Below are 22,274 nucleotides of genomic sequence, written 5' to 3'. Positions count from 1 at the left end.
ATGACAGTGTGGCTGGACGCCCTGGGTGGCATACAGCAGCACGCAGGTGGCTGGAGAGGCCTGGGAGGGGAGCTGCAGGCTGAGACATACCAGCGCTGCAGAGGACACTGGCCATAGCTGGGGTGGTGGTGCTGGGCCTTTCTGACCCAGTTAAGGTCCCCGCCTCACCAAACCGCCTCTCAGTGGGGGAGGGACCCTGTTCCTGACCCCTTGCCCTGGCCACACCTTATCTTCTCAGGGGCCTGCTGTCCTAGTGACCATCACGGTGTGTGTACGGAGAGCTGGTTAGCAGTGTACCGAGGGCGGCTCTGGCCTTTTCCCGTGGACAGTCCTCCTCCGCCGTAGCCAGGGTACACGGCGCTGCCCTCCTGGACCTGAAGGGCCAAGCTGCTGGAGCAGGTAGACACCGATGACCGCGTCGCCTTCAGGAAGTGAGCGAGCTGCTGGCCGAGCTGCGGGGCACACTGGCAGCAAGGACAGACTCTCTAGGTCGCCCGTCTGGGGCTGGACACCAGGAGCTGGTGGGGAGGGGCGATGGGCTGTAGGGAGGCCCCGCCCCCAACAGGAGGTATGCATTTGTGTGGACCTGGGGGGGGTTACCTACCAGGCTCCCTTGCTAGGACCCTAACCCACCTCGCAATGGGGGTTCTTCAGCTTCTTTTGGGGAGAAGATAGTACTTTTATTTTCATTAAAATGTCCTTTTGGCCTTGGGCCCTGGCCTCGATGAAGCTGGGGCTGACAGTACTGGCGCCTATCTGTGCCTGCAGGTAGTGACTGCCCCCACGGGGGTCCGCGCAGGACTTGGGGGTATTGCCCTCCCTTGAGGAATCCCAGCGTAAGAGGCAGGAAAGGCGGCCAGAGCCTGTGCCCAGGTGTCACAGCTGGTTGTTGTGATGGGGATGGGGGAAGGGCTGGGGCTGCCACCTGGCAGAGCCCCGGAGCAGCTCTTCTCATTGGCAGCGGCAGCTACGTGCCAGGGCTGAGGCTTCTTGCTCCAGGGGTCAGTGTCCTGGAAAGGCCAGCCTGGGGCACCCCCTAGAAAAGGAAGCAGGAGCTGGGGGGGGGGGCAGGGACTTGTGAGTGGGCTGGGCTGAGTCAGGAAAAACGCTCATGTGGCTGCCACCCCCTTTAATAAGGAAGTAGGTTTGTTCCTTCAATTGCCGATGCGTGTTTATACTCCTCTTTATTAGCGTGTAAGTATTAAAAAGCCATTTCTAGGAAGGTGTGGTCAGGGCCGGGCCTAGCTTGCCCAGCCGCCGGGGGGCGGGCCCTTCAAGGGCCCTCGGCCCGGTCTGCAGGGTGAGGCTGTCCAGCCAGGGCTCGTACACCAGCGTGTAGCCCTCCACCCTCTTGATGGTGAACTCGTAGGAGCGGTTGGGCAGCAGGTTGGGGACGTCGAAGGCGTAGGCGGCCACGGGGATGATGCTATACTGCACGCGCTCCTGCTGTGTCTGCGGGTCCAGCAGCTTGTAGCGCAGCTCAAACGGCTCTGGCGCGGCCGGCTGGAGCGTGACAGACCAGCGCAGGCTGGCCCAGTCCTCGTGGGCCACCGACTCCTTGCGGTCGAACGTGACGGGCGTCTTGGCGCTCAGCGTGACCTGGAGGTTGGGAATCTTGGTGGCGTTGATGTCAGACACCAGGCGGTGTTTGATGTGCAGACGCCCTGGCACCATCGTGGCCAGGAAACTCTCCATGACGGCCGACAGGTCTGCCAGCCGCTGCTCCACGAGCCCCCAGCCTGCCAGGAAGGGCTGAGGGTCCGGTGACTCGAGCAGGGCGTCCAGCTCAGAGCGGCCGTGGCCCAGCTGCTCCAGCAGCTCTCCTAGCAGCAGGAGCTGGATCTTGGCCTGGGTCGCGCCCACCTTCTTCATGCGCTGGAACTTCTGGGGCTCGATGAACTGGAACGTGGTGGGCAGCACCCGCGGGTTCTGGTCGCCCAGCGCCAGGTGCTTGGGGAGGATCTCGATGTAGTAGGAGCACTTCCTGAGGAGCTCCACGTGGGCGTGGTGGCGCTTGAGCAGCTGGGGGCTCAGGTCCGCGGTCAGGAACTTGCGCAGAGCGATGCGGCGCTCCGCGTACGTCCGCCACGTCTCGGGCTCTAGCAGCTGCCGATCCCCGGCCTCCCCCGCCTCCTCCTGGTCCAGGAGGCACTGAGGGCTGTCCAGCTTCATTCTGTCCGGGTCCAGCCTGTCACCTGCAAGTTCACTGTCTGGGAGCAGCGGGTGGAGGGCCCGGTGTGAGCGGGACGGTCAGACCGGCCTCTGCCGCCCACCCAGGGGCTCACTCGGGGCAGTGTTTGTGTGGGGGTTACTTCAGGCCCACTGGCCCCCATGCTGGGCCCTCTAGCCTGCTGGGGGGCGCGGGGAGAACTTTGTGGGGAGGGCTCGTCTCTCTGGAAAGAGGCTGCTTGGAGGGCCAGGTGAGCAGGCTGCAGGTCTAGATAAAAGCGGACACTGCGGGGCCAACACGACACTCTACTGATGGTCGTTTGTGATGACACAAGGCAGGGCTGAGACGGGGGCTCTGGGCCAGGGCGGCCCGTGCGGAAAGGAGTTGAGAGGCTGAGTGACTCGCCCAAGGCTGCTCTGCTAAGGGGCAGAGTGAGGTTGGGACCCAAGTTGGTCTCCCTCCCCAAATGCCAGGCCTTGACCTTCCTGGGGCAGAGGTGGCAGACCCCGGTCCTGAACACTGCAGACAGGGTATCTGGGCTGAGGTGCAACTGAGACCAGGACCCAGGACTCCTGCCCTAAGTCCTGCGGTGGCCGGAGCCTGGGGCAGATTCAAGCTGCCTCTGGAGGGAACTCTAGCTCCAGACCTGGCTACAGGTCCGGGTCCGAGGTGTTTCCAGATGCCCACCGTCTCTCAGGTGGAAAAGGCAGAGGGGCTGCTGGTGAACTCCTCCAAAGAAGCCTCTGTCCTGGCCCTCCTACCCCAGACCTACACCCTCCTCGCCTCCGAGACCCCCTACAACCCCCACCCCCGGCCCCAGGCCCACTTCCCCCCAACCGACCCCCACCTCCGCCACATCACCCTAGTCCTGCATCCCCCCAGCCCGCCTCCCCGCGCCCACTTGCCTTTCGTCGTGCAGCGGGCGGAGCAGTGCTGCCGACTGTGCGCTGAGCCGGCGTGCCCAGCCTTGCGCCGCGGCGTTCCGCGGGTTGCCATGGGGACCGCGGGCCTTTGTGACGTCCCGCCCCCCGGGGGGTGGGGGCGGGGTGGGCGGAGAGCCCAGGGCGTGGGGGTCGGGCGCCCTCAACCTGAGGGGCTGCGGGCAGGTCGCGCGGGGCTCGCTCCCCGCCCCAGGACCCGACTGAAGGAACCAACGAGTCTCAGCCCCGGGCCCGCCCCCAGGTTTCAGCTCAGACAGACCGTCCAGAGGCTTCGCTCCCTTCCCTGGGACCGGTCACGGCCTGAGCCCCGGCCGGGATGCCTCTTCAAGCCAGGGGACGCCACTTGCCTCCACCCCCTTGCAGGTCAGTGGTGGGGACCCTTCCAGGCTAGGGTGTCTGTCTCTGAGCTCCCCTCCCATTCTGTTCCGTGGCAAGGCCTGCCCCCCAGGGCACGCCCACCACTCCCGGTAACCTCAGTCTTGGGAGGAGGCTTTGCCGGGCTAAGCGCCCATCAGATGTCCTCTGGGTCCAGGCCTGGGAAGGGGTGCGTGGGCGCCCTGGGCGCTAACTCTGTAAGTTGTAGCTGTTGTGTCGTTATTTAGGGGTCTGAAACGCAAGAGTTGGATTATTTGAAAGGGGGTGCTATCTGAAGGTTGAGAGGGAGGCTGGCACCTGGAAAGTGGTGAGAGGAAGCCGCCCGCAGACCTGCGGCCCACCCACAGAGAGGGGGTGGGCGGCAGAGCAGTCTCCCCTCCTGCTCTGGGTCAGGCATGTCCTGGACCTCTGCCATCTCTGGCCCCATCTTTTTTTGTTTGTTTGTTTCTATTTCTTGTTACTCAGCTAAATTTTTAAAATTAAACTTTCAGTTTTGAGATAATTGTGGATTCACCTGCAGTTATAAGAAATAACACAGAGACCCCAAGCACCCTTTGCCCATTTCCCCCAAGGGGAACACCTAGCGGAGCTGTCCTACAAGATCACACCACGAGAGTGACCTTGACAGTCAAGACCCAGACGTCTCCTTCCCCACAGGGACCTACCTGCGTCGCCTTCTACAGCCCACGAGACCCCACCCACCACGGCCCCACCCACCTAGACCCCGCCCCAGAGCCCCGCCCAGACGCAGGTTTCGGGAAACCCTCTTCCAGGCCCCGCCCCGACGCTGTCCTGGGACAGATCCCGGCCCAGACGCACGCGGCTCGGAGCGGTCGGGGTACCAGTGCTGCCTGCGAGACACCCTAGAGGTCGAGGAGAGCAGCGGCCGTCGTGTGGCCGGGGCTGGGGGGCCACCCTGTGCTGATGTGAGCACCGCGGGGAGCGGGCGGGGACCTCTGGAGCGACTCTCACCCGCCCCCCCTGCGCCAGCGAGGCTCCAGCGCTCACCGTCGCGCCGCGCCGCCAGTTTCTCCCCGTCGGGGTCCCCGAGCCCCGCTGCTGCACCCTTTCCGACCCCTGCAGGGCCTGGCGCACCGCCGGGCATGGAGCCCTTACTTCAGGAAGCTGCTGACCTTCCTGTCCTTCTTCTGGGACAAGATCTGGCCGGCGGGCGCGCCGCGGTTCCCGAACCCGGACTCCGACGCCGACGTGGAGCCGGAACCCGCGGCAGCGGAGCCCCCCACCGCGGAGCCCTGCAACCCCCCGGCCCCCGCGCAGCTCTTCAGGGCGCTGACTTCACGGCGCGGAGCGCGGAGGACCTGAGTGTCAGCCGCGGGGAGAGGCTGCACGCCCTCAGGGAGGAGGGCGGCTACATCCTCGCCCGCCGGCTCGCGGGCTGGCCCAGCACGGGGCTGGTGCCCATCACCTACGTGGCCAAGGCCGCCCCTGAGACGCTCTGGAACCAGCCGTGAGTACCGCCCCCTCTGGGGAGACAGGAGTAAGCCTGGGCACCCGATTCCGCTGGGAGGGAAGGTGGCAGGGACTCTGGCAGGCGTGGTTAAGCCGGGGGCGAGCCGGCTGGTGGGTGTGTGTGCGTGCTGCACTCGCCAGGCCCTCCTGATCGCACCCAGGGATTCAGGCCTGGCATCCAGCAGTCTTTGCTGACGGGTCATTCCTTGGAGGGCAGGGGACTGGGGACTGGGATGCAGTTCTGAGTGAGACGGTGAGGACAGTAGTGAGCTTGTGCTGTGACGGGGTGAGGTGGTGACCCGGGGCTGGAAGGGGTGATAAGCTGGGTCACAGAGATGTCTTCGCCCACCCGTCTCACCTGTCCTCACTCACCTGGCCCCCTCCCCCTGCTCTGGGCCAGGTATGGGGCAAACATGGCCCTGGCCTTTGGGATTGCTCCCAGAGAGGCTCATTTGGAGGCTGGATCCAGGTGGGGGAGCCCACCCATTGCCCTGAGTGCCCTCGGCCCCTAGGGCCAAGGCAGTCTACAGGTGGGGAGAGGCTGGCACAGACACTTGTCTGTTTGCATGCCAGTCTGTGATCATGGGGGGGAAGCAGAGGCTGGGCGCTCTTCCAGAGGAGGTGACCTCTCGGCGCAGGCTCAGGGTCCGCAGGACAGGGTAGCCTCCCGGCACAGCTGTGTGCCAGCGCTGAGCAGGGCCCTGCCCTGTGGCTGTGGACACAGTGCCCTGTGGCTGTGGACACAGTACTGGGCCTCAAACGTTCGATCCACGCCCTGGGCGTGGTCCTTCCCCGTCTTTCTCCTGAACGTCTCGGCCACTGTAATCCCTGGCTTCTATTTATTTATTTTATTTATTTTTGGCTGCGTTGGGTCTTCGTTGCTATGCGGGCTTTCTCTAGTTGCAGCGAGCAGGGGCTACTCTTCGTTGCGGTGCGCGGGCTTCTCATTGCGGTGGCTTCTCTTGTTGGGGAGCACGGGCTCTAGGCGCACGGGCTTCAGTAGTTGTGGCTTGTGGGCTCAGTAGTTGTGGCTCGTGGGCTCTAGAGCACAGGCTCTGTAGTTGTGGCACATGGACTCAGCTGCTCCACGGCATGTGGGATCTTCCCAGACCAGGGCTCGAACCCATGTCCCCCACGTTGGCAGGCGGATTCTTAACCACTGCGCCACCAGGGAAGTCCCATCCCTGACTTCTAGATGGAGGGGGCGCCAGCTGGGGAACCCTGGGGCAGAGACGCCTCTTCCCAGCCCCAGCACCAAGAGGTGAAATGCTGGCTGAGGACAGGCCAGAAGCTGGTTGGTGAACGGGGCCAGCAAAGCGAGGCTCAGCTGCCCAGACCTTGCCCTGACGCAGGCCCCTGGTCTTGCAGCAAGCTCGGTCTCTGCCGACCAGCAGCAGGTCTCAGCTTCACTCAGCCCACCTTCAGCATCCTGGGGGCCCCTCAGCATTCCCACAGTCTCCTGGGGGATTTGCATCTGGGGGAAAAGCCTGATTCCCAGGAAGGTGCCTTCTGAGAGGACTCCAGGCCACCACCCCACAGCCAGCCGTTCTGATGGGTAGGGGCCTACAGTCATCCCAGGTGGAGGACGGACCCCGAGAGCAGCTCCTGGAGGCGGCTGGCAGGGTCCTGGGGGAGGGGAGGGGCTGCTGGGAGGAAGAGCTAATGACTGTGTGTCTGGGCTGAGATGCAAGGGCTGCCACACTCGTGGTGTCCTCAGCCCCAGCTACCTGGCTCCTGTCCCCAGGCCGGCGGGCCGGGGAGACCCCTCAACCCCCACAGAGAGGCTCACTGCTCTCCAGCTGCAGGGCCCCCGGTCTTGTCGCCCACTGCTGCACACTCCGGGGACGGGCTCCAAGAACGTCGCGGAAGGCGGGATGTGCGCGGGGGCTGGGCCCAGCCCCCCAGGCCCCGAAGTGGGTCCAGGGGAGGGGTGGGGTGGGAAGCACTGCTGTCCAGGGAAGGCCCCCTGTAGCCCTTCCCGTGGGAGAGGCTCTCCTGGCTAGAGCGTCCCAGACAGCAGGCCCGGCTGCAGGAGGAGCCCGGCAGCTGCACGGGGCTGTGCGTCCTGCTCCCACATCAGTGTGTCCCCAGCCTGCCATCCAGCCAGGGCTCGTCTCGGGAGACCCAGGTCCACAGGTCCTTGACACTTCCCCGCGTGTCTGCTGATTTCCCCCCCAACGTCCCTCAGGCCTGTGCCGCTCTGCCCCCCATCACCCCACCCCTTCCTGCCTCCAGCCTCAGCCCAGACCCCCGACTGACTCTGGCTCCTTCCCTGTAGCCCCCCAGGGTGGGCACAGGCCTCTGTGCCAGGGCAGGCCTGTCTCAGCCGCTGATCTGCAATATCAGATCACCCCAGGCTCCAGCAGCACCCGCCCGCCAGCTTTGCCTACCTGGTCCCCTCTTTGGGGGGCACCCCCACCTGTGTCCAGTCCCCGATGACTCCAGAGGCTGGGCCCTGGGGGCTGGGGCAGGTGTGGATCCCGGCCTGGGTCCCCAGTACCGGGAGCCAGGTGTTCCTTCTCCCTCTCACCTGTGCGGAGTGGGCCTCTGGGGCCTGGCCCGTGGTGGGCAGGGCTTGCTCGGGGCTGGGCTGGTGTGGGGACCCCTGGGCCTGCCCTTTGCAGCGAGTACTTCAGTGGCATCAGCCGAACCCAGGCCCAGCAGCTGCTCCTGCCCCCACCCAGCGCGCTGGGGGCCTCCCCCGTGCGGCCCAGCGAGAGCAGCCATGGGGACTACTCCCTGTCAGCTACCAGGTGCCCTTGACCTTGGGGTGGTTGCTTCCCAGGCAGTGCCAGCCCCCAACCCGCCTCGGACCCGACAGTATGCATCACCTGGTTGGGGTGGCGGGAGGGTCAGGGCAGGCTGCAGCCGAGATGTGGCCTCTGTCTCTGTGCCCTCCCAGTCTGGGCCCGGACCAAAGTCCACCACTACAGCATCCCCACAGCAGCCACCGGCAGCCTCTCCCTGCAGAAGGACCAGCTCGTCCCCAGCCTGGAGGAGCTGCTGGCCTATTGCAAAGCCCACTGGAAGCTGCGACAGCCCTGTGAGCCCCAGGTGGGCCCATGCCCACCCCCCTACCTGCCAGGTTGCCCCTCCTGAGACACTGTCCAGCACGCGTCCAGCTGGCCCACTGGGTGCTGCCAGGGGGGGACCTGATGAAACCTGGGAGCAGGTGCCCCAGTGACTCCTCCACACTCTGATTCATCCCTGTGGGTTATATTTCTTTTTAAAAATTAATTAATTAATTAATTTTTGGCTGCGTTGGGTCTTCATTGCTGTGCGTGGGCTTTCTCTAGTTGTGGCAAGCGGGGGCTACTCTTCGTTGCAGTGCGCGGGCTTCTCATTGAGGTGGCTTCTCTTGCTGCGGAGCATGGGCTCTAGGCGCGCGGGCTTCAGTAGTTGTGGTGCACAGGCTCAGTAGTTGTGGCTCGCGGGCTTAGTTGCTTCACGGCATGTGGGATCTTCCCAGACCAGGGCTTGAACCCGTGTCCCCTGCATTGGCAGGTGGATTCTTTTTTTTTTTTTTTTTTTGTGATAAGCGGGCCTCTCACTGCTGTGGCCTCTCCTGCCGCGGAGCACAAGCTCCTGACGCGCAGGCCCAGTGGCCGTGGCTCATGAGCCCAGCCACTCTGCGGCATGCGGGATCCTCCCGGACCGGGGCACGAACTTGTGTCCCCTGCATCGGCAGGCGGACTCCCAACCACTGCGCCACCAGGGAAGCCCTGGCAGGTGGATTCTTAACCACTGCGCTGCCAGGGAAGCCCAGGTGTTATATTTCTATGGGATTCTCTGGGGTGGGGGGAAGATGAGGCCTGTAGGATGCCCTCCCACCCCGCCCAGCCCTGTAGAGCGGCCAGGAGGGGAGGGCAGGTTGGGGAAGGCGCCAACGGCAGCCCCAGGCCAGTGCGGAGGTTGTGGGAGGAGATGCCAGTGGGGATGGCGCCACACCTGCGCTGGAGCCGTGGTACCTGCGCCTGTCCCAGGTGAGCGGTCCTGCCGGGGGACCGGGCAGCCATCTGGTTCCTCTGGTCTCTTAGTGACAGTCCGGACAGGGGCAGTAACGAGCGCTTGTGGATGGATGCCTGCCGCCAGCAAAGGTGCCATTAGGTCTGGAAGCAATTAGGGCCAGGCCTCCGGAGGTCCGCACCCGGGCTCCCTGCCCCGGCCAGGGCCAGAGTTGAGCGTGTGCTGGGGCGCAGGGGCAGAGGGCCAGAGGCCTGGGGCCCCAGAGCAGCTGCCCACTCTGCCTAGGGAGCCATGGGCAAAGGCCCTGAATGCCCCCCACACCCGCAGAAGCCCCCTGAACAGGACGAGTGGCAGCGACCCCGCTCTGCGTTCACCCTGCGGAGGAAGCTGGGCGAAGGCTACTTCGGGGAGGTGTGGGAAGGCCTGTGGCTGGACTCCATGCTCGTGGCGGTCAAGGTCATCAGACCAGGTGGGTGGGGGCCCCCTGGAGCCTGGGGCAGTGGCGGTGGGCAGCAGGAGCACAAGTATGTGGGCCTCTGGGACTTCGAGGCCCGCACAGCCCAGGAGCTGAGCTTCCGGGCAGGGGACCTCTTCCATGTGGCCAGAAAGGAGGAGGAGTGGTGGTGGACCGTGCTGCTGGACCGGGTGGGCAGGGCTCTGGCCAAGGAGACGGTGGGGTTGGAGCCGTGAGTCTCCCCGCGGCCCTCGTGGGTCACTCCAAGTTGCCCGTCCCTGGGCCCTGCAGGGCGTCTATCGGGACAGAGCTCTGCGCCGCTGTGGCTGGGCTCTGGGTGCGGGCAGGGACCCTGGGCTGCCAAGGAGGGTGGCCCGTGGCTCTGTCTCCCTGCCCCCCCAGTGGGGCTGGGCCTACCATCCTGGCCTTGGGATCCCTGGCCGGGCTTCTGCTGTGTGACATCTGGGGATGGGGGCTGCAGAGGCTCTGGCCCCTCCTCCGTGCCGGGACCCAGAGAAGGGCAGCCAGCTGACAGTGAGTCCAAGGCAGAGCCTGGGCCTTTTGGGGTGTGAAGCCTCGCTCACCTTCCAAACTCCGGAAACCAGCCTGCTGGCCTAGTCAGGGAGCGGGAAGGCCACTGCGACAGGCCTGCCCGGGGGTGGGCCACAGACCTGCTGCCCGTACCAGCACGGCTGCCCATCGCTGGCAAGGTGGCTCCCAGAGACGACTGTGGGCCTGAGGGCGGCCCAGCAAGCTTGGGCCACAGGCGCAGCCCGGCGTGCGTGTGTCCTCGCGACCCCAGGTGGTTCCCTGAGCTCTGGACGGGAGGGTCTGGGGGGGGATTCCCACGGCCCCCCCCCGTGTGCCTGTGCACGCCACTCACTGAGCACCTGCTGTGCTGGAGCCGACGCGGGCAGGGTCGCCCCTCCTGGGGGGAGACACTAAGCATGGTGCAGACAGGACCATCTCAGGCAGGGCCCCCGACAGTGACAAGGCAGGGGCCGGCACTGCCAGTGCAGAGGCCGCGGGCCCTGGGAACCCAGCACACTCGAGAAGTGGAAGGAGGCAGGGTGGTTCGTGGGGGGTGGGGCAAATGGGAGAGATTCCAGAGGTGCTGGATTGGTGGGGGTGGCCCATGGACCCCACGGGGCTCAGTGCTGGGCAGTGGTCTTCCGTGCAGGGACCCACGTTCCGATGGGGCCTGAGGGAGCCGAGGGCGCAAAGGGCGGGGCGGTTGGCAGCAGAGGTCCCCTGGGAAACTCCGCAGGCCCAGCCCTGCCCTGGCGCTGGGAGCTGGGGTGTGAGAATGCCTGTGCACGTGTGTGGGTGCATGTGCGTCCCCAGGTCCCACGGTGCCAGAGCATGGCGTGCCTGTGGCCCGGGTACACAAGGCGGCCACAGAGTCACAGAACGATGTGGTCCAGGAGAATGGCCACAGAGCCACGGCCGAGGTCGGGGAGGGTTGCTGTACCCACAGGATGGGGGGCTCTGTCCGCACAGACGGGGGACAGTCCGGGAAGGGTAGTGGGAGGGGCCTTCTCCACTTCTGGGTCACCAGGGTCTTTCCTGGGGTCCAGAACTAGCCACTTGGGACATTTGGGGTCGGTGATGGGCAAAGAAGGGGCCTTTGGGTCAGTGAGTGTCCGCGGGCAGCTGTGGGCCGGGGTTGGGGGCACGAGGAGGCAGCGGATCAGGTGGGCTGGGACTTGGTGGGGGGCACAGGCAGGGAGCCGCGCGGCTCAGGGTCCCCCCGCCCCGCAGGTGGTTCTTTGGCCGGATCTCTCTCTCGGAAGCCCTGCACCGACTGCAGGCCACGGGCAATGAGCTGGGGGCCTTCCTGATCCGGGTCAGCGAGAAGCCGGGCGCCAACTGCGTCCTCTCGGGTGCCCGCTTCCCGCCCCTGCCCGCTCCGCAGCCCCACCTGGGCCTGACTTCGGGGCTCCTGGTCCCTAAGCCCTTCGTGCATGCAGAGCCCGGCCCCTCCGGCCTGTCCCCTCCACTGCGCTGTGACGTCCAGGCCCTGCTCTGGGAGCTCTGACCCTCAGTGGGTGCAGGCCCTGGGGCCTGGGTGCCTTCCCCGGGGTCTGGCCGGTTCTCTCCTTTCCGCGTTGGGGGCACCCCTGCCAGTGGGCCTCTCTCAGCGCCTGTTCACAAGCGTCCCCTCCGTCCGGTGCGGGACCAGCAGACCGTTCGCCACTACAAGATCTGGTGGCAGGACGGCCAGTTGCACCTCAACGAGGCTGTGTCCTTCCTCAGCCTACCCAAGCTCGTGGACCACCACGAGGCCCAGAGCCTGTCCCACGGCCTGTGGCTGACCTCGCCCCGCCGAAAGGTAGGGCCCTGCCCCCAACAGGGACACAAACCCTCGGGTGGAGGTGGGTGTGGGTCCTGACTCCCTGACTGGCTGGGGGACCCCTGGGAACACTCAGCCCAGGGACTCTGGCTACGTGGGAACCGTGGTTGTACAGAGCCGGGCGCGGGGGGACGGTGGGCAGGGGACGTGTCCTCCTTTGCCCAGTCACTCTCACCCTTGGGCCAGCTAGAGGTCAGCTGTGCTCCTGCTGCGTCCTGAGTCTCTGGGCTGCTGGGAGCTCGGGCCACGTGCCCCGGCGAGCAGCCAGACGGGAGTTTTGTGTGGGTGGCAGTCAGGCCAGTGTCGCTGGCCCAGAGCAGGTGCGGGGGAGGGGTGGTGGTGGCCTTTGTTTGCAGGACACAGCAGGGGTCAGCCAGGCTTGGGGCAGTCCCTGGGAGAGCCTGGCCACATGCCGGACACTGGGACCCTCCCAAGCAGGACGTGGCCCTACATTTGATGATAGACCAGGGGCTGACTTCCCGAGGATGGGGGCCCCCGCCCCGTGTCCCTGCAGCATGAGCTGGAGCCCCTGCCCCACTGTGACGATTGGGAGAGGCCTCGGGAAGAGTTCACGCTCTGCAGGAAGCTGGGCTTCCGGCTACTTTGGGGAGGTCTTCAAAGGGCTCTGGAAGGACAAGGTCCGAGTGGCCATCAAGGTGATCGTCCGAGGTGAGCGGGCTCCAGGCCGGGGACTTCTGGCTTTACTCACGGGGGTGGGGCAGCCCAGCAGCCCTGGGCCCTGACGCCCTGCCAGCCACTCGCTGCCCTAACTTGGATCACCTGTGGCACCTGCCGCAGTGTCCGGGTGGCATTCTCCTTTCATGCTGTTATCTAAATGCATTTATCTTAAAAGGGAATTTTAAATTCTTCATGTAAATGGAAGGAAATCCATTAAAATAAGTAGATCACTAGAAATCTGAAAAGGTTCATCTAAAATCTTCTTGGGACCCACCAGAGGTTGGGATCGCCCACTTCAGGAACCAGGGGCCCAGGGGTGCAAGGAGAGCAGCAACCCTTGGGAGGGGTTGTTCCAGCTCCACGTCTGGCTTGGGCAGGCATAAACCACATGGGGGTGTCTGTGGTCCCTGGGGTGTGGGGAGAGCAGCTGGTGGGCACAGTGGACCCTTGTGTGAACAGCGGGGGCCAGGCTGTGTCTGCCCTGGCATCCTGGCTTGGGAGCTGGGGCGTCGGGGAGGGCGCCCACATTTCCTGAGCCGCTGCTGCGTGCGGGCGGGGGGATGGGTGGGACAGGGGCTCAGCTCCTCCGAGGGCTGCACCCAGCAAGGCCGCCCGCCTGCCCCGACAGCTGAGCTTCTGCGTCTGCACACGTTCTAGTCGGAGATCCAGGCCATGAAGAAGCCGCGGCACAAGCCCATCCTGGCACTGTGGGGGACCCTGGGTACATCATCACAGAGCTCCTGCCCAAGGGGAGCCTGCTGGAGCTGCTGCGGGGTGAGCGGGGTTGGGGGGACCAGAATGACTCGTGCCGCTGGAGGGAACGGGAAACAGGCACAGAAAGAAAAAGAAAACCCGCCCCCGCCCCCGCCTGCCCCCGCCCCTCCCCCCCCCACCCGCCTGCATGCCATTCACCAGACAGCCTGGGATTGCTCATCAGCCTTTTCTGTTTTAAGAAAGGATTTAAAATATCTTGTGATAAATGTACCATCCGTTCATTGCAGAAATTTGACAAAATACAGATAAGAACAAAGACAAGAAAAGCCACTCATCATTCCTACACCTTCGGTGAACTGAGGCCATTTTAATCAAACGCTTGGCGTGGCCTGCCCCCACCCCCCACTTCTGGAACACACAGGCCTGGTTCTCACTGCTGTTCTCTCTTCCTAGAAGGCGCTGTCCCTCCTTCTGGTGTTTGTCTGCTTACACGCTCACACTTGCACACACGCGCTCACACACCACGTATCTCGTTGCTGCACAGACCTCATCATCTATAACAAGCCCCGGTGTTTCATTAAACACCCAAACCAGACAGTCGCAGCCAGTTCGTGGAGGCGCCATTGTATGCAGATGCAGCCCAATTTCAGAGACGCTGAAATGGGAGAAACGTGCACCGTAGGATAAATGACACCCAGTATGCATATGTGTGTATCTGGGGGTATATTTTATTTTATTTATTTTTAACATCTTTATTGGAGTATAATTGCTTCACAGTGCTGTGTCAGTTTCTGCTGTATAACAAAGTGAATCAGCCATATGCATACATATATCCCCATATCTCCTCCTCCTTGCGTCTCCCTCCCACCCTCCCTATCTCACCCTGGGGGGTATATTTTAATACGGCCACATTTGCAGTGCTTTTCACTTGATCATTGCAAGCAGTTTCCTGTATCACTAATTGTTCATCAGAAATGAAATCCTGACGGTCTCTGCACCACCACGTGGATGTGCCACGTCCACTCAGGTGCCTGTTGAAACCTTTTGAGGTTTTTAACCGTGTAAATAATGCTGTGATGAACATCTTTGTACATGCGTCTTTGAGTTCCTATTGCTTCAGTGTGGATTCCCAGAAGGAAATTCCAAAGGGTATGTATGGACTGTGGTAACTCTGATACCCACCAGCTCTCCACAAGGGCTGCAGTGGGTCCACAGTTCCAATCTTAAACCAGCCCATCTGCGCTTTGTCCCAGCCCCACCCCGAGCGCAGGAGTCTGCAGAGAGGACTTGGCCCTGGCTGGCCCCACTCGCGCTGGCCCCCCCTGGCCTCTGCAGACTCCGATGAGAAAACCCTGCCCATCTCGGAGCTGGTGGGCATTGCAGCACAGGTGGCCGGGGGCACGTGCTACCTGGAATTGCATAATTACATCCACGGGGATCTGGCCGCCAGGAACACCCTCGTGGGGGAAAACAACATCTGCAAAATCGGGGACTTGGGGCTGGGCAGGCTCATCAAGGTAGGGCCAGGGGAGGGCGGAGAGCAGAGGGTGCCGGGAGCTGGAGGTTCCCGTGGGCCTTCCGCCCTCAGGTGAGATGTGGGCTGTGGAGCCCGAGCTGGATCTTTTTTTTTTTAAATTATTTTATTTTTGGCTGCATTGGGTCTTCGTTGCTGCACGCAAGCTTCCTCTAGTTGGGGCGAGTGGGGGCTACTCTTCATTGTGGTGCGCGGGCTTCTCATTGCAGTGGCTTCTCTTGTTGCAGAGCACAGGCTCTAGGCGCGCAGGCTTCAGTAGTTGTGGCACGTGGGCTCAGTAGTTGTGGCTCGTGGGCTCTAGAGTGCAGGCTCAGTAGTTGCGGCACATGGGCTTAGTTGCTCCGCGGCATGTGGGATCTTCCCGGACCAGGGATCGAACCCGTGTCCCCTGCATTGGCAGACAGATTCTTAACCACTACGCCACCAGGGAAGCCCCCGGAGCTGGGTCTTAACGGGATCAGGAGGCCCCTGGGAGGGCAGTGCAGGCACTTGCCTGAGTCCAGGACAGCTACACGGGGCCAGCTCGGGCGCCCAGCAGCTAGGGGCAGCACAGCAGGGCATGGTGCGCAGGTGGCAGGGCGTGGGGGGAGCGGGCCCACCCCTCACTCGCCCTTGGCCAGTGTCCTGCTTCCATGCTCAGCCTGGCCCAGCAGGCAGGTGATACCAGCACCTCCGGGACTCTCAGTCACACGCTGAGAAGTTGAGGGGCTCCTTGAATCGTGATGCCCCAGAGCTAAGCGTCAGCCTTTCCAGTGTGCTCCGCGAGCGGGCCCCAGCGCCACGCCAGCTTGGCTGCTGACCCACCGCCCCTCCCGGTGTCTCCTTGCAGCTCACTTCTGGAGAAACTCTGCCCCTTGTCCTGGGAAGCTCTCTGCTGGGTTTTGCGACTATGGTCCTCTGGGGCAGGGCCTGTTGGGGCGGGTTCTGCCTGCTCAGCTCCGGCAGCACGGGTCCCAGGGAGCCCTGACGCAGTGTGGGTCCCGACCGCACACTTGCCCACCAAGCACTGGGCTCCCCGAGCCTGTCCATGCTGTGGGGAGGGAGGGTGCAGGCGGCCCCCAGGCCCACCCCCAGCGTGTCTGATCGCAGAACGTCTACCTCTTCCATGACCACAGCATCCCTTACAAGTGGACTGCCCCCGAGGCACTCTCCCGAGGGCATTACTCCATCAGATCTGACACCTGGTCCTTCGGGGTTCTCCTCCATGAGATTTCCAGCAGGGGTCAGATGCCCTGTCCAGGTACTGGGCACCCAGTGTTGCCAACTGCGGGCAGGGCGGGAGGGGGCCGTCACCTGGACACGGCCCCTGCACCATCACTGGGTGCCTGATGCCTTCCAGGCGTCACCGTCCAGTGGGAGGGCGTTAGAAGTGAGTGCCAGGGATGCAGAGGGCGAGGGCACAGCCCAAGGCTTCCTGCGGGAGCGGGGGCGGCACTGGCCTCCCTGCCTCCACAGTCCCTCTTGTCCTGCCCGCCACAGGCATGTCCATACCTTCCTGAGGGTAGAGGCGGGCTACCGCATGCCCTGCCCCCTGGAGTGCCCACCCACCACACACACAAGCTGATGCTCTCGTGCTGGCACAGGGACCCCGAGCAGAGGCCCCGCTTCAAAGGGCTGCGGGAAAAGCTCTCCAGCCTCAGAAGGTACGAGAACCTGCTGCGTCGGCCGCCTCCTTGACACTGCCTGAAGGCCAAGCCAGCCCTCGTGAGGGGCCTGAGCAACCTCGGATCATGGGAGTGGGCTGACCCAGATTTACTGAGGATTTGCTGAAGGTACCAACAGCTCCCAGAATCAACCGGACACTCCCGAAAAGGGCCTTGGGCAGCCCTGGGCCCACCTGTTGCCCAGTGCAGCCAGGAGCTGGGACTGCCCCTTCGCCTGACACCAGCTCCTGGCAAGTGCTGGGACCTCCACAGCCAACACCTGCCCTGGGGCTCCAGGAGCCAGGTCGCCCCTCCTTCCACTCCTCCGAAGGGAGTGGACCTGTCCCTGGTCCTGACCCAAAGCCCACCGGCTGTCAGGACCAGGGCTGAGCTTCCGGGCCGTGCGCGGTGGGGACCGAGGCTTTGGCTGCACTCCCTGTGCCCTCTGGCCTTGCCTGAGACCTGGATATAAGGGGGTGTGGACCCCCCAGTCCTCTGTGGAGACAGGGGCACTGACGCCTGCTCCCCGGGGCCAGCCGCTGCTCCTATCCAGCTGCCCCCGGGGGGGGCTGGGGGCCACGTCTGGACACTGTGACCGAAAGGACTGGGTGGGGGTCAGGCTAACTGTGCCTGGACACATTTGAGGGGAGGGAGAAGGTGCAGCCTTTCGGGGCCACGAGCCACCCAGATGCCTTGGGATGGACTCCCGACTCCCGTGACTTAGAGCGGAGCTGGGGCGGGGTGGCCAGCTGAGCCCAGCCTGCTAACCAGTGGAGACCACCCCTCTAGACCCCCGCCCTCACACCAAGCCTCCGTCCGCTCCCTCACTGAACTGCCCTCTCCTGACCCCAGGCCCCGGTCAGTCTCTGCCGGCCACTGAGGCATGTGGACGCCACCAGCCTACCCCCCCCCCGCCTGCCCCCAGGAGGCCAGCAGAGGATGAGACCACTCCCCAGCCACACACAGAGCTCCCAAGTAGGACTCTGCCCAAAGCTGGGCTGCCCCGGGTGGGGCCCCGTAGAGCCTCCCACACCCCCTTCCCCTCACCCTTAAAGTTTTGGCTGCCGGGGGCCCTGCTCAGAGTGTGCCTTACAAGAGGCTACAGGAGACGCCGCCCTTACTGGAAGGCACGTGGGAGAGAGCAGGGCGCGTGAGCTGCTCCACACCAGGTTGAGGACGGCCTCCTCGAGGGCTCCGGACCCAAGCCAGAGACCCTGTCTCCTGCCGCGGCAGCAGGGGCCGAGGCGGGCTTACTCCGAGGACCCCGACCTCAGTGGCTGCCCTGGGACTGCCTGCTCTCCCCGGCTCCCCAGGATAGCAAGGCACCCCACCTCTTCTCAGATACAAGGCTCCACACTCACCGGAGCTGTCTGCCCACGTGAACCGGAGCCAGATCTCGGAGGTGGCCCGCTAGGGAGGGACCCCAGGAGGGCCCAGGAAGTGAGAAGTTTGAGGGGTTGGTGACTCCTCCCGCGGGGGTGGGGGTGGCATGGAGCTCACACACACACCATGTGGCTGCTGGCTGCTTGTTTATTTTCTACTCGGTGCAAGGCACAGGTTAGAGGGTGCCGGGAAGGCTCTCACGTGGCTTGGACAGTAAAGAGTGGAGTTCTCTCAACTTCCTTTTTGGTGTTTTGCTGTTTTGATATTAAAAACCCAACTGCTTGTGTTGGCTGCAGCCTGATCACTCTCAGGGAGGGGAAGGAGGGGGGCTCTGATGAGCCCAGTGCCTGGGGAGGAAGCCCGCCCGGCAGCTGGTGGTGGCCACTCAGGACGGGGGCTTGGAGTTGGTTTGGCCAGGCTGGCCGCCAGGCTGCTGCTTCCCCACGGCTTCCCGAGCCAGGTCACAGGTGATCATGCCGGTGGAGGCCTGGGCTGGTTCTGAGCTGGAGGAGAGCACGTGGTCAGAGGCTGCTACCACCTGCCCCCCCCCACGGCCCCCAGGAAGGTGGACTCACTGCGCTGGGGACTCCAACACTGTGGCCATGAACGGGAGAGTGGACTTCCCGAAAAAGAAGCTGGCCCACCAGTGTCCCGGGTCAGCTCTGGGGAGACCTGAGAGAAGCAAAGTGAGGTCACGGTACTGTTACCCACCCCCTCCAGTCAGTCCCTGGGGACAGCCAGGGGTGGACCTGCGCTCACCGGGGTGGCGGGGGATGCCTTCCCCAGGGTACTCGGCACTTCCGCAGGAGCTGTTACTGGAAGTGGAGCCCAGGCGGCCTGGAGAGAAGAGGCCAGGTCAGCTCCACAGGGCACTGAGCCCCCAGCCCACCGGACCAAGGTCTGGCTTTGCCTGTCAGCACAGGCAATGCCAGGGGTCCTTAGCCGCTCACTCCCCACTCGGATACGGATTCTCAAGGAACTGGAGCTGACACCACAAGCTGGGTGGGGGAGCGCGGGTCAGACTTGGTGGGGGGGCGGGCAAGGGGCTTACTTACGCCGGTAGTAGTCGTGGGTGGCCACGAGTGAGCCGCTGGAGGGGATGGCTGCCATGCTCTTGCTTGTGGGCTGGTGGAAACCTGCGCACGCGGGGGTCGGGGAGCCCCTTCGGTCACCGCTGCCTCTCGCGAAGGGCACTCCCCACCCGGACCACAGGGTCAGCCGCGTGGGTTCCCGGGAGGGGCGGACGCCAGGTTTGTTTACCGAGCCGAGGCGGGGCTCCGGAACTCCGGGACCGCCCTCTCCGCGCGGGCGGCTCTAACCAGCCCGAACAGGCCGCGCGGGACAACAAAGGCGCTTTGTGCGCGGGGCCGCCGGCCTGGGGCTCCGGGAAGCGGCCCTGCCTGCAGCCGGCGCGCTCCCAGCTCCGCGCCCCGGGCCCTGCCCGCCGCCCCCTCCCACCCGCGCTCTTCGGTCCTCCCGGACGCCGAGCGGTCCGCCCCGCCAGCCGTCGCTCCTATTCGGGCCGCTAGACTCCACCCACGCGCCGCCCGGGCCCTCACCTCGGCGGCGACCCCTCGCGGGCCTCGGCGCTCGATCACGGACGGCGGGAACCGGGGCGCTAGGCCACTGAGTCCATCGGCACAGGAGACCGCGGCCGACGGCTCCACGACCCAGACGCGCCGGGCGCGCACGCGCGGACGCGCCCCCTTATATGGCGGCACCGCCCCGGGCCCTGCGAGCCCCGCCCCGATCCAGGCCCCGCCCCAGCCCCGGCGAGGCCACGCCCCTGCTAGGCTCCAGTCCCGCCCAGGACCCCTGCGAGGCCTACTAGGCCGCGCCCCAAGCTCAGCCTGGCCCCGCCCCGCCCTGCCCTGCCCCGCCCCCGTGGCTTGGCCCTAGCTGGCTGCCCTTGGAGGAAGTCCAGCCCTGCAGCGTCCGTCCGACCTGGGCTGCCCGGGCAGCGCATCCAGGCCTGGCCTGGGCTTGGGGTGGTTAAATAACCGCTGCCCCAGTCCTAGAGCAGGGCCTGTCTCCCTCCCACCTCTCGTCCCACCTTCCCGGGCCCTGGCCATCCTTTTGGACCCAGGCCTGCTGCTGGTCCAGCCTGTCTCCACCTTTCCAGCTCCGTGGAGGCGGCGGGGGTGCCGGACGGTGGCCCCTGCACTTCCGGTCTGTTTCTGCCGCTGCCCCCAGTCCCGGGCTGAGCCCCGCAGGCCCAGCCCTCGCAGTGCCCCTCTGCTCTGGCCTTCTCTGCTCAGGATGGGGCACTCCCCACTCTCACCCATACTGGGGGGACATCTGCTCAACCAGACGTGGGCCCCCGCCAGCGGGTGCCCTCCCCCAGCTGTCGGCCTGGGTGCCACCCAGAACGAGCTGTGTGCCTCTAGCTTTCCAGCCCTTCAGGGACCTCATTGCAGGTGGGAAGCTGGGGAGCCCACCCATGTCTCCCTCACAGCTCTGGGGGCTCTGGAACCCACTCCCCGTTCTCAGTGCCAGCTTGCATCCAGCTGCTTGCAAGGCATGGGTGGGGGAGGAGGGAGAGAGGAAAGGAGGGCAGGCAGAGGGGAAGCTTATGTCAGTGGGTGGGGTAAAGACCTCTGTTTGGGGATGTCACCAGTAGCTGGAGGCGAGGCCCCCAGTTTTGGGCAGCCCCAGAATGTTCCGTGCAGGGCCTGGGCCCTGCCACACCCTGGCTCTTCAACCGGGAGGAGGACTTCCTTTCCAATGTGGAAATCGGCCTTCCCCGCCCCCCCCCCCCCGACCCCTAGCCTCCCTCTGTAGGGAGGAGAAGTCCCCCTGTCCTCTCCCTGGCTCTTTGGCAGTAGGCCCTAGCTGGGCAGTCTCGCCCCTGCTGGCTGCGAGGGTCTCAGGAGATCTGTGGTGGCTTCGGTGGGGGGGCCATCAGGAAGATCCCATAACCCCCTGGGCTGGGCCCTCTATATCCTCACACCCCCTCAAGGACCCCTCCAGGATTCCTGAGCCTCAGTCCAACTTCTCACTCAGGAGACGGAGAAACTGAGGCCCCAGGAGGGGAGCAGCCTTGCTGCCCCTGAATGTAACCCTTTATTGGGCTGTGTGGGGGTCAAAGCTGCTGACCTCCTAACTGCGACCTGGCTTGGGTTGCAGTGTGGCCAGGGGACCCTGGAGGAGGTGCAGCTACCTGGCCCAGGTGACTCTCATTCCTTCTCGGCCTTCCCCGTCTCTTCCTGGTGTCCCCATGGACTGGACCTCTGCTGGTCACCGGGAAAAGGACGGTTCCAGCGTCTCTCCCTGCCACCCCTCCAGCCACATCTTTCATGGGCTTCCAAGATAACCGTGGTTCACAGCGAGGGTCAGCTGGATTGCTCATAGCCGTGAGACAAGACCCTGAAGGAGGGACGCGTGGCCCCCCAAGCCCTCACCCCAACCTCCCTTCACAGCCAGAGACCTTTGCTTCCCACGGTCACCACAGGCACGGCCTGGCCGTCTTCCTGCCCTCCTCCAGGGCGTTAATTCTGGATGGTGACTTTACTGCAAATCAGATTTAATTCTTAAGGGCCGTTTGCCATCCCCCACTCCTCCCATGCTCACCAAACCCTGAGCCTGGTCATGGATCAAATGTACCAGGGCCCTGTTGCTCGGTTGTTGGCCACTTGGGTCCATGTGGGCTCTGGCCATCAGCTCTGCTCAGGGCCTCACAGAGCTGCCCACTGTGCGGGGCAGCCTCTCCCCTCTGGTCTCAGCTCTGCTGCCAGCCCCTGACCACGTGTTTGCCTGGGATGGGCAGCAGAGCGCCCTCACCCCAGCCCACCGACTTGCCCGGTTGCACGTGTCTACCCCTCCTGCCCACCCCTGAGACACACCAGCGGTTGGAAGCTGGCAGCATCGGGGCCGTCCCCAAGTGGGGGGCAGCCCCCGGCGAGCTCGAAGCACGATTGGATTGGGTGTTGTGTGGTTTGCGAAGGTGGCGGGTGCCAGCCCTGGCCGCGTGCTGGGGAAACTGAGGACAAGGGCACCGCCTTCGTGGGTTTGTGGTAGGGACACAGGAGCCAGGCAGGGGCGCTGACAGGGGTCTCTGAGTGAGACGGGGACCCTGACTGGACCGTGTGCTGCTCTGTTCACCCAGTGCTTGGGTTGGCTGAGCACCTACTGTGTGCAAATGGCTCGGCCGGGCATGGGGAGTGGGGGTGAGTCAGGTAGGCGCCCCTTCCAGCAGAGGGGCAGGCCTAGAAGGAGGATCCCCACTCGGTGAGGGGGGACAGGAGAGGGGTTGTCAGGCTTCAGCTGAGGGGGAGCTGCGGAGGGCCCAGTGCTCAGAGCTGCCGGGCAAGAGCAGGGGGGCTGCTGGCCTTGGACGGGGTGGGGGGCCAGTGGCAGGACCTGCAGTGGGAGAGGCAGCCAGGCCTGAGGGCTCACTGACAGGGCAGATTGGTCAGTGCAGTTGACATCAGGAGGATGGAATGTTCCAGCAAGACCCAGGCTTGTCTTGCTCTGAAGGACCCTCAGCCACAGGGCTCTCTGCCCCTTCTGTGAACTCCCGTGTCCCTGTGGTCAGCGGCTGAGTGTGTGGGCATCTCGTGGGGTGCCCCTCATGCATGCCTCCAACAGGACTGG

At 64.5% G+C, this 22,274-nt stretch overlaps 3 protein-coding genes across 3 annotated transcripts; 1 reads left to right on the top strand and 2 right to left on the bottom strand.

The window, feature by feature from the left end:
• Nucleotides 1-1,173: 1,173 nt before the first annotated feature.
• FNDC11 (fibronectin type III domain containing 11) lies at nucleotides 1,174-4,937 on the bottom strand. Its single transcript, XM_067708726.1, has 3 exons — nucleotides 4,495-4,937; nucleotides 3,072-3,717; nucleotides 1,174-2,206 (listed from the first exon to the last, which is right to left on the bottom strand). The coding sequence occupies exons 2-3, from the start codon at nucleotides 3,164-3,166 to the stop codon at nucleotides 1,216-1,218; spliced, it is 1,086 nt and encodes a 361-aa protein (XP_067564827.1). The 5' UTR covers nucleotides 3,167-3,717; nucleotides 4,495-4,937; the 3' UTR covers nucleotides 1,174-1,215.
• Nucleotides 4,938-5,369: 432 nt separating this feature from the next.
• PTK6 (protein tyrosine kinase 6) lies at nucleotides 5,370-17,696 on the top strand. Its single transcript, XM_067705208.1, is given in 14 exon segments — nucleotides 5,370-5,425; nucleotides 7,581-7,709; nucleotides 7,890-8,010; nucleotides 9,208-9,608; nucleotides 11,138-11,256; nucleotides 11,545-11,708; nucleotides 12,244-12,321; nucleotides 12,323-12,398; nucleotides 13,036-13,113; nucleotides 13,116-13,181; nucleotides 14,457-14,638; nucleotides 15,745-15,902; nucleotides 16,135-16,204; nucleotides 16,207-17,696. Coding segments are annotated over 14 exon segments (1,824 nt in total). The 3' UTR covers nucleotides 16,333-17,696.
• Nucleotides 17,697-17,810: 114 nt separating this feature from the next.
• PPDPF (pancreatic progenitor cell differentiation and proliferation factor) lies at nucleotides 17,811-19,398 on the bottom strand. Its single transcript, XM_067708727.1, has 5 exons — nucleotides 19,241-19,398; nucleotides 18,737-18,817; nucleotides 18,441-18,518; nucleotides 18,257-18,353; nucleotides 17,811-18,184 (listed from the first exon to the last, which is right to left on the bottom strand). Exons 2-5 carry the CDS (start codon nucleotides 18,789-18,791, stop codon nucleotides 18,067-18,069), a joined length of 348 nt encoding a protein of 115 aa, XP_067564828.1. The 5' UTR covers nucleotides 18,792-18,817; nucleotides 19,241-19,398; the 3' UTR covers nucleotides 17,811-18,066.
• Between the last annotated feature and the right edge of the window lie 2,876 nt (nucleotides 19,399-22,274).

Source organism: Pseudorca crassidens, chromosome 15 (assembly GCF_039906515.1).
Source record: "Pseudorca crassidens isolate mPseCra1 chromosome 15, mPseCra1.hap1, whole genome shotgun sequence".
NCBI classification, from domain to species: Eukaryota; Metazoa; Chordata; class Mammalia; order Artiodactyla; family Delphinidae; genus Pseudorca; species Pseudorca crassidens.
The sequence above is the reverse complement of the archived record's forward strand: the minus strand, read 5'-3'. Positions and strand labels throughout refer to the sequence as shown.